This window comes from Vidua macroura, chromosome 22 (genome assembly GCF_024509145.1).
Source record: "Vidua macroura isolate BioBank_ID:100142 chromosome 22, ASM2450914v1, whole genome shotgun sequence".
Lineage (NCBI taxonomy): Eukaryota > Metazoa > Chordata > Aves > Passeriformes > Viduidae > Vidua > Vidua macroura.
Window position 1 is genome coordinate 7,322,082 of NC_071592.1, and position 15,413 is coordinate 7,337,494.

Genomic DNA, 15,413 nt, shown 5'->3' on the forward strand with positions numbered 1-15,413 from the left:
AAATAAGATTGTGCAGAATTAACGAGGACGAGCATCCCATGAAAGATCAATGAGCAAAGTTTGTTTGATCTTCTTGTCATCAGTATCAGAAAACTTGCTCAGGTGTCAGTGTTTTCTGGCAGTTCTATTGTCAGTGCCTTTGGGTAAGATTTTTCCAGCTCCTGGCCTTGACTGCAGGGCTTATTTCACAGCTGAATTTAACACTTGCTCCTGCCTCCTGCCCTCTGTATTGACTGTCCCTGGGACCTCTCTGGGACATGGCCTGTCTCCTCCTGCATTGTCTTCTTTCTTTGCACATCCATGTTTCCAGGGAAATGTGCTTTTCAGTGTGTTTTCATGATTACAGACGTACTGAGGGAATGCATACCAGAGGTCAATCCTGGGATGAATTTGGAAGTACAGAAGTTGAAAGCATCAGCAAATCCTGCAGTTCCTACTATTGTCCCTTATTGCTGCACAACTGGCTGAGCTGAGAGGTTTATTATTTTCATTTCTGTCAAGAACAGCAACAACCAGACTGTTTATAGAATCTGCAGCACTGGGGCTCTGAATTTGGTTCAGCCTTGTTTTATTTTCCCCCAAGATTTTAAGTTAGTGCTAACTTTCAGAACCATGAAATGACTGTCTTCTGCTTTCCTTTCCAACTTTTTGGTACTTCTTTTTTTCAGAGATGAATCTTAGTTCCCAGTTTTGTCTTTCAAAGACCCTGCCTGAACCCTTCAGTCTCCTTTGTACTCAAGTTGTAAGTTATCTGTGCCAAAATGACTCTGCAGGAGTGAGTCAGCATCTTTCTTCAGACCTTCAGTGTCTGCTGGTAGGGAAGGTCAGCCAAAAATTCTGCTACTTGTTGCACCATGTGGAATTAGCCAGAACTGTGCTTTTCCCTTAATTCAATTAGTAGGTAATGTAATTGCTTTCTTTTTAACAGGATATTTTTTTTTTAATCAAACCACTCCAAATTGAAACCTCTAATGTTTGTTTTTTAGTTTTCTAAGTAGTTAGGTAATTTATTAAATTATTGGCTACTGTTAGTGCAATTACCTGAATTGGCTCTTGATTAATACTGGCAGTCTAGGAAAAGAGCTGTTGTGGATAAACCAGCTAGAGAATATCAACAGGATAAGTGTTAAATTTTGCAAAGAAATTGTTCACAGTGTGTTACTGACATAAATGCTGTCACGTTTCGCATGGGTAGAGGTGATCATATACCTGATGTATGTATATATTCTGAATAAAGAACATACACCTGATAAAGTGAGTGAAGGAGGTCAGTGAATGAGGTAGGATTAGATATGAGAAAATCCCTAATTTAATCCTTAGTAACATAACAAGTAGCTAGGAGAAAGGTTCCGTGTAGAGATGGATGGTATTTATTTATAGATCAGAGCATGTGTGCACTTGGATATATAAATAAATAATATTTATCTGTAAATTGCCCTGACCTTCCACACTTTGAGAACAAGGCTGGTGTTTATCACTCATACGTGTTTGCTGCAGTTAATTTGTTCATACTAAGCTCATTAATTGAGTGCTGGTACATGGATTTATTTTCATTTTTCTCCTTAGTGCTTTTTGGGGATGTTTTGTATCAAGCAATATTAATGGAGATGAGATTTCTGTCCCTGTATTCCCATAACTGGAGACATTTGGATATAAGAGAAAGTCAGAACAGTTCCTCAATGTCTGCTTTTGTGGGGCTCATGTGTGCTGGGTTGCTCAGTGTGAGACAGCAAGTGTTAACTCCATTCACCAGTAACAGCAAGACTTAGTGTCTAGCGATGCCCAGAAATATCTTTCCCACTGTTTTTCTTTGTCTATATGTAAGTAGTAGGATTTTTTTGCTCCACCGCACAGTTCAGTGACATTAGCCTGAGACTTCCCTGCCCTGATGATTTATCCATGATGGCCAGGCCCAGTGGAACAATCAGTGCTCAGGTCTGCACAGCTTAGTCCTTCCTGGCAAAATCAGGAGGATTCAGAAAGTGCCTGCTGCTTTTTTTACCTCTCCTTATCTATTTTTCAGTTTGTCAATGACAAGCCAAATGCTAGCATTTATAGGGATAAATTATGACTAAAATAATTTGCATTTAAAATGCAAATTAATGAAAACATCAGCAAAGAGCCTTTTGCTTCCTTCCTGGTGCACAGATGGGTACTGGTATTGGATCAGCCCAGCAAGGCACTGGATATAAAATAAAGTTAATTGGAGTAGTTGAGAAATGAAATGGGCTCAGCCTCGTGCTAATTCCTAGCCTGTGATTTAATACAACATTAGAGACGAAGGATTGGGACGGTGTTGAACCACCAACTCAAACAATCACCAGAGCTGTAAATTACCCTTCTGAGATCGCAACGGCAGATTGAGAGGCCCCAGTAAAATTGCAAGAGGTGAATAAAACCAAGCTTGGAAGCAGTTTGTCAGGATCTTTGAACGTTTAAGTTTCAGTGTTCCTTTTTAGTAATTGGCTGTTGTAACACTGTACTAACCTGGGACTGGGGTTTTGTCCAAGGTCAAATCTCTCTGTACATGGAAAACCAATTGGTGCTCAAACAGAACCTCATTCAGGCAAACTGAGGAACTGGTGATGCATCTCTGAACATAGTGTTTTCTTGTAGGAAGCCTCAGGTCCATTTTTTGCATTATTTATTTCTAGGCCTGTAGGTGCCAGAAGGACAGTGAGGAGAAGGTGGCGTGGATGGCCTGTGACCAAGGAAAGACATGCAGGAAGAATTCAGTGTAATCTGTCAGTGCAATTCGTGCAATGGTTGATTCGTTTCCTCCTTAATGGGATATGGAAAGTGGTGAACAGTAGGACTTGACCATGCTCAGTGAGATAAGAGTTCTGTTCCCTTGTTCCCTTAACTTAAGGTGTTTGGGTCTTGTAGGATGTGTTTGTAAAGCCAAACCTGCTTTACTCTATGTTACTGAAGTGTGGTAGTGGATAACAACAAATCCCTCATAGCTCCATGCCATGTGTCATGCTGGTTTTAATGTCTCTGTTCCCTGTTTTTTTACAGCCATGCTGCTGAAGATCACCTTGTCTTCTGGAAGGAGAAACACAATGAACAAATGAATCCCTTCACCCAGATATTACTCCAGTAGATCTCCTTCTCCTCATGGAGCACACAGGCAGGGAGGAGATGGACTTGAAAGAGGAAAGTCCTCAAGTGTGGACCGAGTCTGCAGGACAGGACCAGAACACTGCTCAGGTGATTAGCCAGAGCTCTGCCTCTGCTTGGGCTGGATTGGGATTTGTGGGGAGGGTTAGTTCCCATATGGCCCTGATTTAGAGTCTAGAAGCTCAGCTTTCATTTGAGCAGAAATACAAACATTTCTGTGGTGATTTGAGGTTAAAGCTTCAGAAACTGAACTGTGCAAACCGCAGCAGTGGAGACACAGAGCTCTCAAATGAGCTGAACAAAACTAAGCAGTGGCTATGGAAGTTTCAGTGTCCAACTACATTTATTACCATGTGGGAGAGTAAAGGGTGTTCAGAGTAATGAACAAAATCTGTGCTCTGTGGCAGCCGCTTTTGATGGCATCATTTGAATCAGATGGAACTGTGGGTGGACCTTGGGGAAAGTAATACAAGTAATTTTTTCCAGCCAGACATCTGGGTAACAAGGAAGGGAGAAATATTAATTGTAAGTGACTAATGCAGTCAGGTTCTGCTGTATACAACTTGTCCCTCTGCCTCTGAGACAATACAGCTGGGAATTTCTAGAATTCTGTAAATTGATTTACTCTTTTAAGTATGGTAGGAGAAGGGTGCTGCATGGTATTTGACCCACAAGCTGAGAAATCCTGCCTCTCTTGGTAATTTCCAGCTTTGAAATTTGCAAAGAAAGGCATTTCTCAATGGCCTGTGTTCCCTTCTCTCTACAATGGGATAACCATGCTGCTGTTTGCACATGGCAGTTTTGAGGCTTAATGAGAATTTACAGAGTGCTTTCCAAATGTGAAATTGTAGTGTTTGTGAGAAGATTTACTGTACGCAATCAGCACTGAGCATCCACAGGGGGAGTACCGTGTGTCTTCTGAAGCATAAGCTAAAAAGTGAAACAAAATGTGTAGCTGTGGTATCATTTTATGTCAAAGAATTTTATGTGACTATGAATACTTGTATTCAAACTAGGTTTCCCGCTCAATGTCCAGTTTTTCCTATGCACTGAAAATGCTTTTCAGCATGTAAAGGATGGCAAAAGTTAAAGATATTCTTGTTTTCACTGGAATCCAGTATTCTGGCTCATTTAATATAGGCCACTGATCATCAGTTATGATCATAATGTTCTGGTAAAATAGACTTGTTTAAAGTGCAGCCCTAGACATAACATGTTCCAGTAGTCCTTGGAATCTGTGCTTAATGTTTTTAGGTATAGGTTTGTTTGTTTAAATAGTTGAATTTTCTACTGATGCTGCACATACATACTATAGGGAAGCAGTCTAATATGCTCTACTGCTGCCTCTGAGAACTGCAATGCTATAACTTGAGAAGTATCGGAGTTAATAAATTCCGTTAACCTCTCATCAGACAGCAAAAAATACCTCCAACTACAGAACTAGTTGAATGAAGTAATTATCATAAATCCTGAAAGGGATATAAGCATAAAGGGAAACCATATCCCAATACATTTAATAGATACATCAATTCAAATATAAACTTGTTCCCTTACAAATTTTCAAAGCGTCATGCAAGAGCTAACTATGAGTGGGTGCCCTTTGTAGCAGTTACGTCTTGAGTGGCAATGCAGAGTAAAACCAGACACTGATGGGAGCTGTGTCCAGATTTCTATTGGTAGAATAATTGAGTGAGATTTGAAATATGTGTTTTTCACTGCATTCAGATTAGTTGGGACACAAGTTCTCTCTGCTTTCCAAGGCACCCTGTGACTCTGGTGTTGTGTCCCACTGGCCTGTGTTGGTGCGAGTCCAGGATCTGTTTGTTCCCCAGGTGCACTTTGTCCCCGAGGGGGGGGCAGTGGCCCAGATCATGTACAGTGACGAGCAGGAGCGCGGCCCTGCACAGCAGGTGGTTTACACGGCTGACGGCACCTCCTACACCTCTGTGGACACCTCGGAGCACACCCTCGTTTACATTCACCCCGTGGAAGCTACACAGGCACGTGTGGTTCTGAGCCCACCCTGGTTTTGGCACCTAGAAAACACAACAATCTTGTTTGGGATGAAGGCCAGTTACCAGCCAAGTGGTATGACTGGAAAATAGCAGGCAGTCGCTGCCAGCAGTTTTCTCTGCCCACTGCTGAAGCAGGGACTTCATGCTGTTCATTTGTCTGATGTGCAAATCTGCTTATCAAAGGATGGTGAGGCTATGAATTATGAAATGCTGGTTACTTCACTGAAGGTGGATGAGATTATAATTTACTAAAAGGTATTTTCCAGAACAAGGATACTCTCACCAAAAGTTCTGCCTCTTGTATCCAGTAAAAAGCTAATGTTCCTTCTGGAACGTTCTCTTCCTAAAAGAGCTGTGTTCCTTCTGGAAGCGTCTTTGCTTTGTGTAGTACAGTTGTCATAATTGATAGTTACAATAACAGTCGTGTCTTTTTGCAGAGCATCTCTGTTAATGTAATTTTGTGGTCTCTGCAGGGTTGCTGATTTTACAGACCTTATATATTCATTTTCTTCTGCATAATCACATGAAATAGCCTTTATGCCCTTGCAGCACGTGTTTATATGGGGTCAATATGCTATGCATCTCTGCCTCTGTGTGGACGGATTAAAAAGGAACAGGCTTGCTTTGTCCAGAGTGTTTTATAATATCTTTGCTGGCAGGGCAGATTAGCTGTGCTGCAAAGTGCATGTACCTGACACCCCCGTCATGCTGGCAGGGCCTCATGTGGCACAGTGTGTCTTGTGCAGCTCTCAGCTGTCCCAGAAAACCAGCGTCTATGTGAAGGGATGTCCTGAGAGGATATCTCCCAGGAAGTTGCTGGCCAACTAACTCCAAAACTATGAATGCTGTCATTGTGTCAAAAGATGGGTAGTATTCAGACACTCTTCTGCATCTAAGATGAAATTATCACAGTGCTAAAGGAATTTTTATTATACCATGCTTTATTTTATTGTAGCCAGGCTGCTGCAAGCTCAGATATTTCAAGTTTTGGCTAAGTAAAGCTCAGTCAATTGACTGGCCTCAGTCAATCCTTAGCCTTGCTTTTCCTGGGATTCTGTCAGGGCTGTTCTTGCAGAATATTGAATTTGTCATGGCTTCTATGAAATTAAACAGCATCTTGGCCATATCAAAGTCCCATATAGGATGTGCATGATAGTTCCTCAAAAGTAAGCATGCAGCAGTCTAGTGAATTTTCAGGAAGAAAAAGCTCACAGTTACCTTCTATCCTGCTTTTAAGTGTTAAGCATTAAGGGCATAGATGGTGCTATTGAATTTCATCCTGTAGATTTTATCAAATCAACAACTGACAAAGTGATTTAGGTAAATAAAAAAATAAAACCCGTGAAACACTTCAGCTGTACAGATGCAAAGTACTGCATAAATATATTATTAACTCTTAATGGAGCATTGCCTAAATTTTAATTTCTATGTATGTAGGTCTACTTGGGTAAGTTGAAGTAGTTTGCTGTGGTAACAGGAAGGTTAGAAGCTGACAAAGGCTCAAATGTGGGTTGTTTCATAGTGGCAGGGTAACTTTTGGGTGAGTTGGGAGTAAAAACCCCCATGGCTGGTTTGATAAGCCTTTTTCACTTTGTCTAGACTCTGTTTACAGATCCGTCCCAAGTGGCTTATGTCCAACAGGATGCTACCACCCAGCAGGTAAGGAAGAGATATTATTCATTTTGGGCCTAAAATTATGAGGGAACAGTTAGGGAAGGTAAAGGGACATTCATGTGGTGCAGAAGGGTAATGAGCTGTGTCTGAAGTTATCCAGTGACAATCTTATTCTTGTGCTGTCACCCTGATCAAGACCAATGCCCACCTTGAGCATGAATGACAGTAACAGTTAAGAATTATTTTGAGTTTGTTCTCTTTAATTAATATTCAACAAGAATTCTAATTTACTGCCCCAGATAACAGGAAAAAATCTTTAAACAGTGTCCCTGCAGCAGATGTGGCTGATGTCATCTGAATGTGCCATTTTGGAAAGGCGGGGTTTTCCGTTGTCCTCATACACATTCTGATCCAAATGCCTTGGAGTCCACAGAAGGCTGTTGAGGGATAGAAAAATTGGAATAAATTCTAGGTTTACTAGAAATGTCACAGGAAATTAAATGTGAAACCTGAAGTTCAGTGACTGGCTCCCTTATCAGGTGTGCTGGGCTTGCCAGTGTGAGGTAGGCTGGGAAGAGAATAAAACTGCAGCCTGTGTTTATAAGGTTATAATGGTTTTTCCTTATTCTTTTTACATCCATCATGTATGGGGAAGTTTTGTTATTAACTCTTACTGGTATCTTTGGGGACTGTGCTGTGGTAATCAGCTGTAGACAGGTGCTTTCAGATCTATGGTTGGAATTCTCTGCTTGTCGTAGACTTAAAATCATTACTGCTTGGTGGGTCTTTAATGATGTGTGTGAATGGATGTACTAGATCTGAATCATCACCAAAGCCATCATTAAAATGTGTGTTTATTGACAGTCTTGGGGCAGAGTGAGGGATTGAATCTGTGCTGAAAGCAAATTTTCTTGCTAAAAAACCTTCTAAATGGTTGAGGCACAGATGGGAAGCAATGACTGACACAATAAAGGTGTTACCTGTCTTCTCATTCTTTTCATTCTCTGGAGTTTTGTTCTGGAATTTTTTATTCCATCAATTTCCCTGCATTAAGAAGCCAGAAATTCCTATTTAATCGTCTTAAAGCTCATTTGACAAATATATGATTAATTAAAAATAGAGATTATTTATGCGCAGTGCAGGTGGCAGTTACAACAGAGGTGATCTGCCGTTATTATTCCAGAAGCACTTGCCTGTGTGTCCTCAGCCTGTCTTCCATTCCAACACAGTCTGACAGCAGTCCTAACATATATATTAATTTTTTGGTGAATGGTTAATCCCTCATTATATCAGCTCCTGCCTTTGCAGCTGATTTTACATTAGCATTTCATGTGGGACATCCCTGAACTAACAACTAATGATAAAATAATAATTAAAGCTCCTCTTGTCTTTCAGAAGAAACTGTATTGTAGAAAGAAAGTGAGAGGTTTACAAAAATAATGCCCATAATCCATGCAGGGCCTGAAATGGAAGTGCAAGTAAGGGTATGTTTGGTGTGATTAGTAGTAGGCAATGCTAAAAGGGGGTACAAATAGATCCAAGTCTATGTGACCCTCTCCTTGCTGGCACACTGGAGGAATAATGATGCCTCTTTGTTGCCACTTGGCTTCAGATGTGTCAATACCAGACTGTCATGTGGTTTCCTCCTCACTGTGGCACCATTCCCTGAAGTCTTTTTGCTGTTGTTTTTCAGGAGTGTCATAAATTGCTCTTAGTAACTCTTTAAACAAAGCTGCTAGTTTGGAGTACTAAGACCGAGTGCTTACGTTACGGATTTTGTTGTCTGCTCCCTCGCTACTGGCCCAATTCACTGTTCTCAGTTTTATCTGATATTTATTAAGCACTCTGCAAAGAGGCAAGAGCTTGGATTTTAGTATAAAAGCTGCTTAACAGTCAGAGACACAAACCAGAAGCCACACGATATCAGCTGTAGAGAAGGATGAAAAGTCACGCAAAATAATGATGCAAATTCCTGTATAGATAAGCAGGAAACAAAAGGAAGGAAAGGTGATTCCTAGGAGTCTTAGTTGTGCTTTGTTTTATTGCTGAATGGAAGAGAACAGTGTAATATGCATTAATTTGGTTGTTACAGCACCAAAAAAAAGAGTATGTAAACAAAAATGAATAGTGACCAGGTGTAAAGAAAAATAATTGTTGGGATCCTCTTGTTTGAGAGCTTGATCTTCTCATGAGGTCAATTACACCGTCTTGGTTCTTTATGGATCCTGGATCATAGAATCACAGAATGATTTGGATTGGAAGAGACCTTAAAGTTTATCTAGTTCTAAACCCCTCAGTCATCAGCAGGGTTTGCTTGAGGAAAGAAAAAGTCAAAAAAAGAGGAAATGTTTTTTAGTCCTTCTTTATGCTTTCCCTTGAAAACGAAAGTAAATTTGGGCGTAGAGGAAAAGAGACCCCAAATCGCTGGTTTTACCAAGACCTAAAGAGCTCCTAACATCTTTTTTTAGTGCAATTGAACCCAGGACCTTAATTTAAAAATGTGCAATAGGTAATTCAGAATTTGTGAAGTCTATAGATTTGAAGTCTTTCCTTTTGTCCCAGGAGCTGCAGGTTCTGTCTAAGCCCATCAGCCCTATTTGAACCCCAAAAATCATGGGAATGCAGCAGTTTTTGAGTAGAGTGCAGGGCTCAAGGGAGCTGTGCATGCCGGGCCCTGCCCATGTGTTTAAGTGACTGATGGAAATGCTGCAGTGCTAAAATGAGTGCCTGTGATTTTAGGTAACTGTGCTCTTGCCTGCTGCTGCTCAGAGCATGAATCCCACCAACCTGTCCGTGCTCGGCAGCGTTGCTGACCCCCCCCAGCCAGTGGCTCTGGAGCAGGGGCCACAAGCAGATAGAGTAAGTTGCCAGGCACCCTTTCCTTTTTCATGTACAAGCGCACTGACTCCATCGCTCCGTTATCTCTGGGGATGAAATGTGGCTAAGTGATATGGGAGGAGATGTGAGAAAGCTGTAGTGCAGATTTGTACTGTCTTCCCTCGTCTCACAGTGGAATGTGGGATATCTCACCGTGGGGTTTAGTATTTAATATACAGAGAAACCTGTTTCACAGATGGTTCTGTGAGCAGCCACCTTAAAATTTTGTCAGCGCTGAAAAGTGAAGTTAACAGAAGGTGTAGTGCTGACTGTCACAGCAACATCCACTGGGTTTCTTTGCCAATATTTTCAGGCAGCTCTGCTGCGTGTAATATTTCGTGTTCTCTACCTGAGAATCCTGTGTGGGTGATAGAATATGTGCCAAACTTCAAATGTTGCAGTTCTTTTAAGGAAGGAAAGGGCTAAACTTGAAAATTAGTGGAAGAATGCAACGCCCTCAACTATTCTTCATGTTCTGTAGTATATAATGTGGAGACTAGGTCTCCACATTACCTCACCCTATATTGACCTCTTCCTTTTTACTCTGGAGATTGGTTTTGTTGGATTGTAAAGAGAAGATTGTGTGCCAAAGTGCAGGATTCTCTCACTTGTACAAAAGAAATTAAAATACAGCTTTAGGCTCTAGGTAATATCCACAGAGCCTGGACTTGGTTTTGAACTTTCTGCAAGGGTTGAGAACTTCCTCTGAGTTCAGTTTCTTCTGAGAACTGAGTCCTTGGCAGGGTATAGCCAGGGAGTAATACAGGTGTTTTGAGTGAGGCCATCAGCAGCAGCCAGCCATGCAAAACATCCCCTGGCAGTCTTTTAGCACCTTCCCTTGTCCTCCTCTCTATAACTAGAGGCAGCAGGAAGGGTAGACTAGCAAGGGCCTTCATTGCTTGTCCATGTGGTTTTCGTCATGAATCAGCTTGAATTGTTTGTGAATTCTCTCCTCAGGCATCATTACCGGTGCATAACCAGGTGTTACCTCCTATGGAGGCTGTGGATGGTTCTGATCCTTTAGCACCTCTACAGAATCAAATGGAAAGGATAGAAACAAAGGAGGAAGATGATGAGGATGAAGATGAGGATGAAGATGGGGAAGACACTGACATGGATGAGTGGGATCCAGATCCACCTCGACCCTTTGATCCCAATGATTTGTGTAAGCATGTGCAGTCATATGTAGTGTACTACCTGCTCCCCCTTTTTTTCTTCCCTCTCCATTAGACCTTTAGTGAAGAGAGAAAAAAACCATTCAGATTTTAGCAGTAATGAGTAAGTGTGAGTCTTGATTCCCAGAAATGTGAATTCAAATTGGGCTGCTTGACAAAAAAGACAAAATTTTGTCTTTAGTGAAGTCTCTGAGCTGATTTGTTCTTATTTTGCTGGACACTGGCCTTCTAATATTTTAAAATGTAGAATGACTATTGGCATAAGTGTTTTTCCACAGCTGAGCCAAAGGTGTTTAGAGAGAGATAAGGCTATCTCTGAGCTGGTGTGTGAGTGTCTGCCTAAAAGTCATGTCGTCTCTGCCTTTGTGTTGCAGGGTGTGAAGAGTGTAATAATGCACATCCCTCAGTGTGTCCGAAACACGGACCTTTGCATCCCATCCCAAACCGGCCTGTACTGACCAGGGCAAGGGCCAGCCTTCCCCTGGTGCTCTATATAGACAGGTTTTTGGGAGGTGTGTTCTCCAAAAGGCGCATCCCAAAGCGTACACAGTTTGGGCCTGTGGAAGGACCCCTGGTCAGACAGACTGAGCTCAAAGACTGCTATATCCATTTGAAGGTAAGAGTGAAAAAAAGGGGAAATCAATTTTTGCCTAAGCTCTGATTTTCATTAATTTGTCACTCTACCTTCATTAATTCACTAGAGATATTTTGTTACTTCCATCTCTGACTGTAACTAAGAGATACCCAGATTGTTTTGGCTTCAAATCTGCTCTGTTATTCAGGGTGACACACTTATCCTGGTGAATGTTCTGGCATTATGGTGATAGGATATATATACACACATGTATGTGTGTGTATATATATATATACGTATATATAGAGTGCATAACATGGAAGGCTGTGAATCACTCTCACATGAGCTGAAGCAACATCTGGACATAAAAATAGCAGCCCCTTCTAAGGATGTTCTGCAGCCATTCTTTTGTGCCATGTTGTAACCTCAGTTCAAAATATTTTTCTTACCTTCCTATTCATAAGATGTAGGGGAGAGGAGATATTTTTATGCCTTTCCTCTTGCCAAGTAATTGGTATGGGGTTAAATGGATTTGAGAGACTTTTATCCATTTATTTACTGGTTTCACTAGAAAAAATTGGTCCTTTATGTGTTGGAGTTTAGATCCACAGTCTTAGAAGGGCTCTGGACAGTGTCTGACAAGCAAGTTGTGACCCATAGTCAGATTCAGCAACCAAGAGAAGTTCAGCTAAAGAAATGCTGCTTCCTGCTTGAGGGAATGTCATGACTCAAGAAACGAAAGGAAAAGTGGGTCTGCCAATTAGAAACTTCCAACTGATGTTTCTGTACCCTACTAAAGCTACAGCTACTTGTATGTCATTTGTTATAGTCACTTGTTCATATTATGCCTGACTCCTTTAATGAATGATTCTTGGCCCTGAAAGCCTTGGAAGGATCCATTGTGCCTCCCTAGTTAATCTTTACCTGTTGCTAAATATTTTTCTGCCTGTTTCTGGATCCATGTTAGTAAAGAGAGAAAATTAGCTATGCCTTCATTGCTTCCCTAATGTAACAGTTGCATGGGCACAGTAGTTTTCTTAGTAACTCAAATTCTTTTGAATGTGCTGCCAGGCAGTTACAGTCACATGTAATTGGATTTTGCTACAGGTTTCTCTTGATAAGGGTGACAGAAAAGAGAGAGACTTGCAAGAGGACTTGTGGTTTGAACTTTCCAGTGAGGCTCTGTGTAACTGGATGATGTTTGTGCGTCCAGCTCAAAACCACCTGGAGCAGAATCTGGTGGCCTATCAGTACGGCCACCACATTTATTACACCACCATTAAAAATGTGGAGCCCAAGCAGGAACTCAAGGTATGGCATTGCTTGTGTGTCAGGATTCTCTTTTTCTATTGATTAAATAGTACCTTAAAAGTTGATCCCTAATAAGTGCCAAAAACTACTGATGTGAAAAGTTTTAGAGATTTTTTCCTCTGAAAAAAGCCTGGCCCGAATTGAATGTCACTGAAGTTAGTAAGTAGTTAGTCACCAACATATGCATTTTAATAAGCTTTGGCTCATGAGGAAGTTTAAAATAAAAATAGGTAAATTATTTGTCTCTCCCTGTCATGCTTTACACAGCATATATTTTGCTGATACAATCTAATTTTTATTGCAGCAATCATATTTTTTAAATTCTGGATGCCCTTTCCAGTTAGCCCTGTGTGTTCCTTGCTTGTTTTCTGATGCTTTAAGTGAATGTGGTCTCTCCTTTTACCTGGCTTTCCTGGAGTTTTTGAGACTTTGCATGTGAAAATTGATAGTGTGATTTCCCTGTGGTTTGCCTTTTGTTCCCTCGAAAAATTTACTGATTACGTTGAGCTCAAAGCAGCATGGCTGGCTGAGATGGCTTTAATTTTCAACATTTTTTGGGGTGCTGTGGGGGGACCAAAAAAATTTGATACCAGGAAATTTTGTTGTTTTTCAAATCTCTTATTGCATGTAGATTTCAACAATTTGTCTGGAAAAACAATTGTTTAGGAAGTGCACTTAGTAAATCAGGGCAAAAGCCTACTTATACCCTTTAAGAGCGGGACTATCTGAAATCAGTCCTTGATTTTTTTTTAAGCTGAATTACTAGAAATCTTACAAATCCATTTAAAGTGTATCCAATCACCATTTTGTCAACAGTTTTTAAAACAGTTTGAAATCAGACTTTAAATCTGTACAGACCTCCTGGTGGGAGCATAATTTTTCTTGCTTTCTGTGTTAGTAGTGTCTTTTGGGGTAAAATGGCTTGCTAACTGAAAGGCTTGGTAACTTCATTTCTTCCCCAAGTGGATGTAGGGCATTCATGCACATTTTGTCCGGAGATGAAAGTAGCTGAAGCTGGGAAGTTTTGATTTGCCTGCCAGGTGTGTAGTCCAGGAGCTCCAGGCTTTCGTCTTTGTCCAGCTGGTGAGATTCCTTCAGAGTGACACACCTGCTGAAGGGTCCTTGAAATCCTACTCACCTTTGCCTGTGGCCCACTGCAAGCTCAAATTTGTTTGAATTTCTCGTGATAAAAATGTTAATGCCTTCTTTGAGAAATATTTTCTAAAATCCACTCTTTTTCATCAAACGAAATGATGGAAGAATTCTCATCTAAATGTGAGCATCTGCTTTTAGGCTTTAATAAACTTTGTCTTCCTGCCTCTTGTGGTTGCCTTTGCTGAAGGCTTGAATTCCTTGTATGACAAAAGTGGGTCATGCTGGTGCCTGGCAGATCTTTGTTTTGGGAAGAAGGACCATATTGCTCCAATCCTTCAGAAGTTCAGAAGCATTTTAAATGAGTCTATGTGGATGGTGCTGCCTATTGTCTATGTAAGGAGAGCAGGAAAGAAATGGGAAATCCCCCAAATTAATAACATTTCCATTGCTCTTGGTACAACTATCAGTACTCCGATGACATCCTTCCTTTACAGTCATGTAGCTGGGTTTGAAGAGATTAATCTTATTTCCTTTAGAGCTACTGGAAGCCATGTGTGAGATAAACATTTGTGTTAGGAAGCTAGACCTTAAAATTAAATGGATGTACTTCCTGAACAAAGCTCTTTCATTCCTTAATGGGGCCACACTGATCTTACCAGACTTTGTTACTGAGGGATGGAAGGAGCAATAAGAGTTAGTGGTTGAGGCAAATGAATTAAATGTATTGCTTAAAACCCATTTTCAAATAAATTTCCGTTAGTTTTGGCTCCTCCTCAGTGTCCTGTTACCTTGTGCTCCTGTTGCAGGTGTGGTATGCTGCTTCCTATGCCGAGTTTGTGAACCAGAAGATCCATGACGTAACTGAGGAGGAGAGGAAGGGTAACTTGGGATCTTCTGCTTTCAGTGTGGTAGTGGTTGCAAGTTGCACTCCTTACTTTCAAGTATATGGCCTGTGTAGTGCTCCCAAATTTCTGCTAGATTGGGAAAAGTTAAACCAGATCTAGATTGTGTTCTTGGGGCTTATTTCCAATAACTATTGTCATGAGACTATTACCTTAATTTAAGCCTTTGCTTCAGTTTCTGGGAAGCATTAGGTTCCTTCCTCCCAGGAAGAGGTCTGTTTCTGTACTCACTGTCTACTGTGTGACTGCTTTAGATTTAGAAATTTGCCTTGATCTCCCTTAACTTATGCCAGAAGCACAATCCTGTAGATGCTCTTCCATACAAGGGTGAATTTCAGAATCCATCTGAATTTCTAACATAGTTGATACTCCATGGGAATTGTCCCCAGTGATCTTTCTGTGTCTCTGTGATGAGCTATGGTTATGGCACAGTGCAGAGGACATAAAAGCAAAGACCAGTGGAGCAGGGCTGGGTATTCTGCAGCCTGTCTAACCTTCAGGGGAGAAATCTGGACCAGAGAGGATAGAGAGGCTGGGGGCAAAAAAATCAGGTGTTTAATTGGTGATGAGTGAAATGGTGTTACTGACATTTCCGACAGTGCTCAGGGAGCAGGAAAAGAACTGGCCGTGTTATGAGTGCAATCGGCGTTTCATGAGCTCAGAGCAGCTCCAGCAGCACCTCAACTCCCATGACGAGAAGCTGGACTTCTTCAGCAGGTACTGACAGCCT

At 41.2% G+C, this 15,413-nt stretch overlaps 1 protein-coding gene across 9 annotated transcripts in view; it reads left to right on the forward strand.

The window, feature by feature from the left end:
- Positions 1-15,413, forward strand: part of PRDM10 (PR/SET domain 10) — a 51,888-nt gene that overhangs the window by 6,722 nt on the left and 29,753 nt on the right. For 6 of the 9 annotated variants that reach the window (XM_053997092.1, XM_053997091.1, XM_053997090.1 and 3 more), the window contains exons 3-11: positions 3,019-3,210; positions 4,953-5,120; positions 6,735-6,794; positions 9,489-9,608; positions 10,584-10,791; positions 11,176-11,417; positions 12,483-12,686; positions 14,588-14,660; positions 15,283-15,400. In XM_053997092.1, the coding sequence (XP_053853067.1) occupies positions 3,118-3,210; positions 4,953-5,120; positions 6,735-6,794; positions 9,489-9,608; positions 10,584-10,791; positions 11,176-11,417; positions 12,483-12,686; positions 14,588-14,660; positions 15,283-15,400 (1,286 nt within the window). In that variant the 5' untranslated portion in view covers positions 3,019-3,117. Of the gene's footprint in view, positions 1-879; positions 902-3,018; positions 3,211-4,952; positions 5,121-5,248; positions 5,391-6,734; positions 6,795-9,488; positions 9,609-10,583; positions 10,792-11,175; positions 11,418-12,482; positions 12,687-14,587; positions 14,661-15,282; positions 15,401-15,413 lie in introns of those variants that run through there. The other 3 variants (XM_053997096.1, XM_053997098.1, XM_053997099.1) reach the window with 3 other exon arrangements.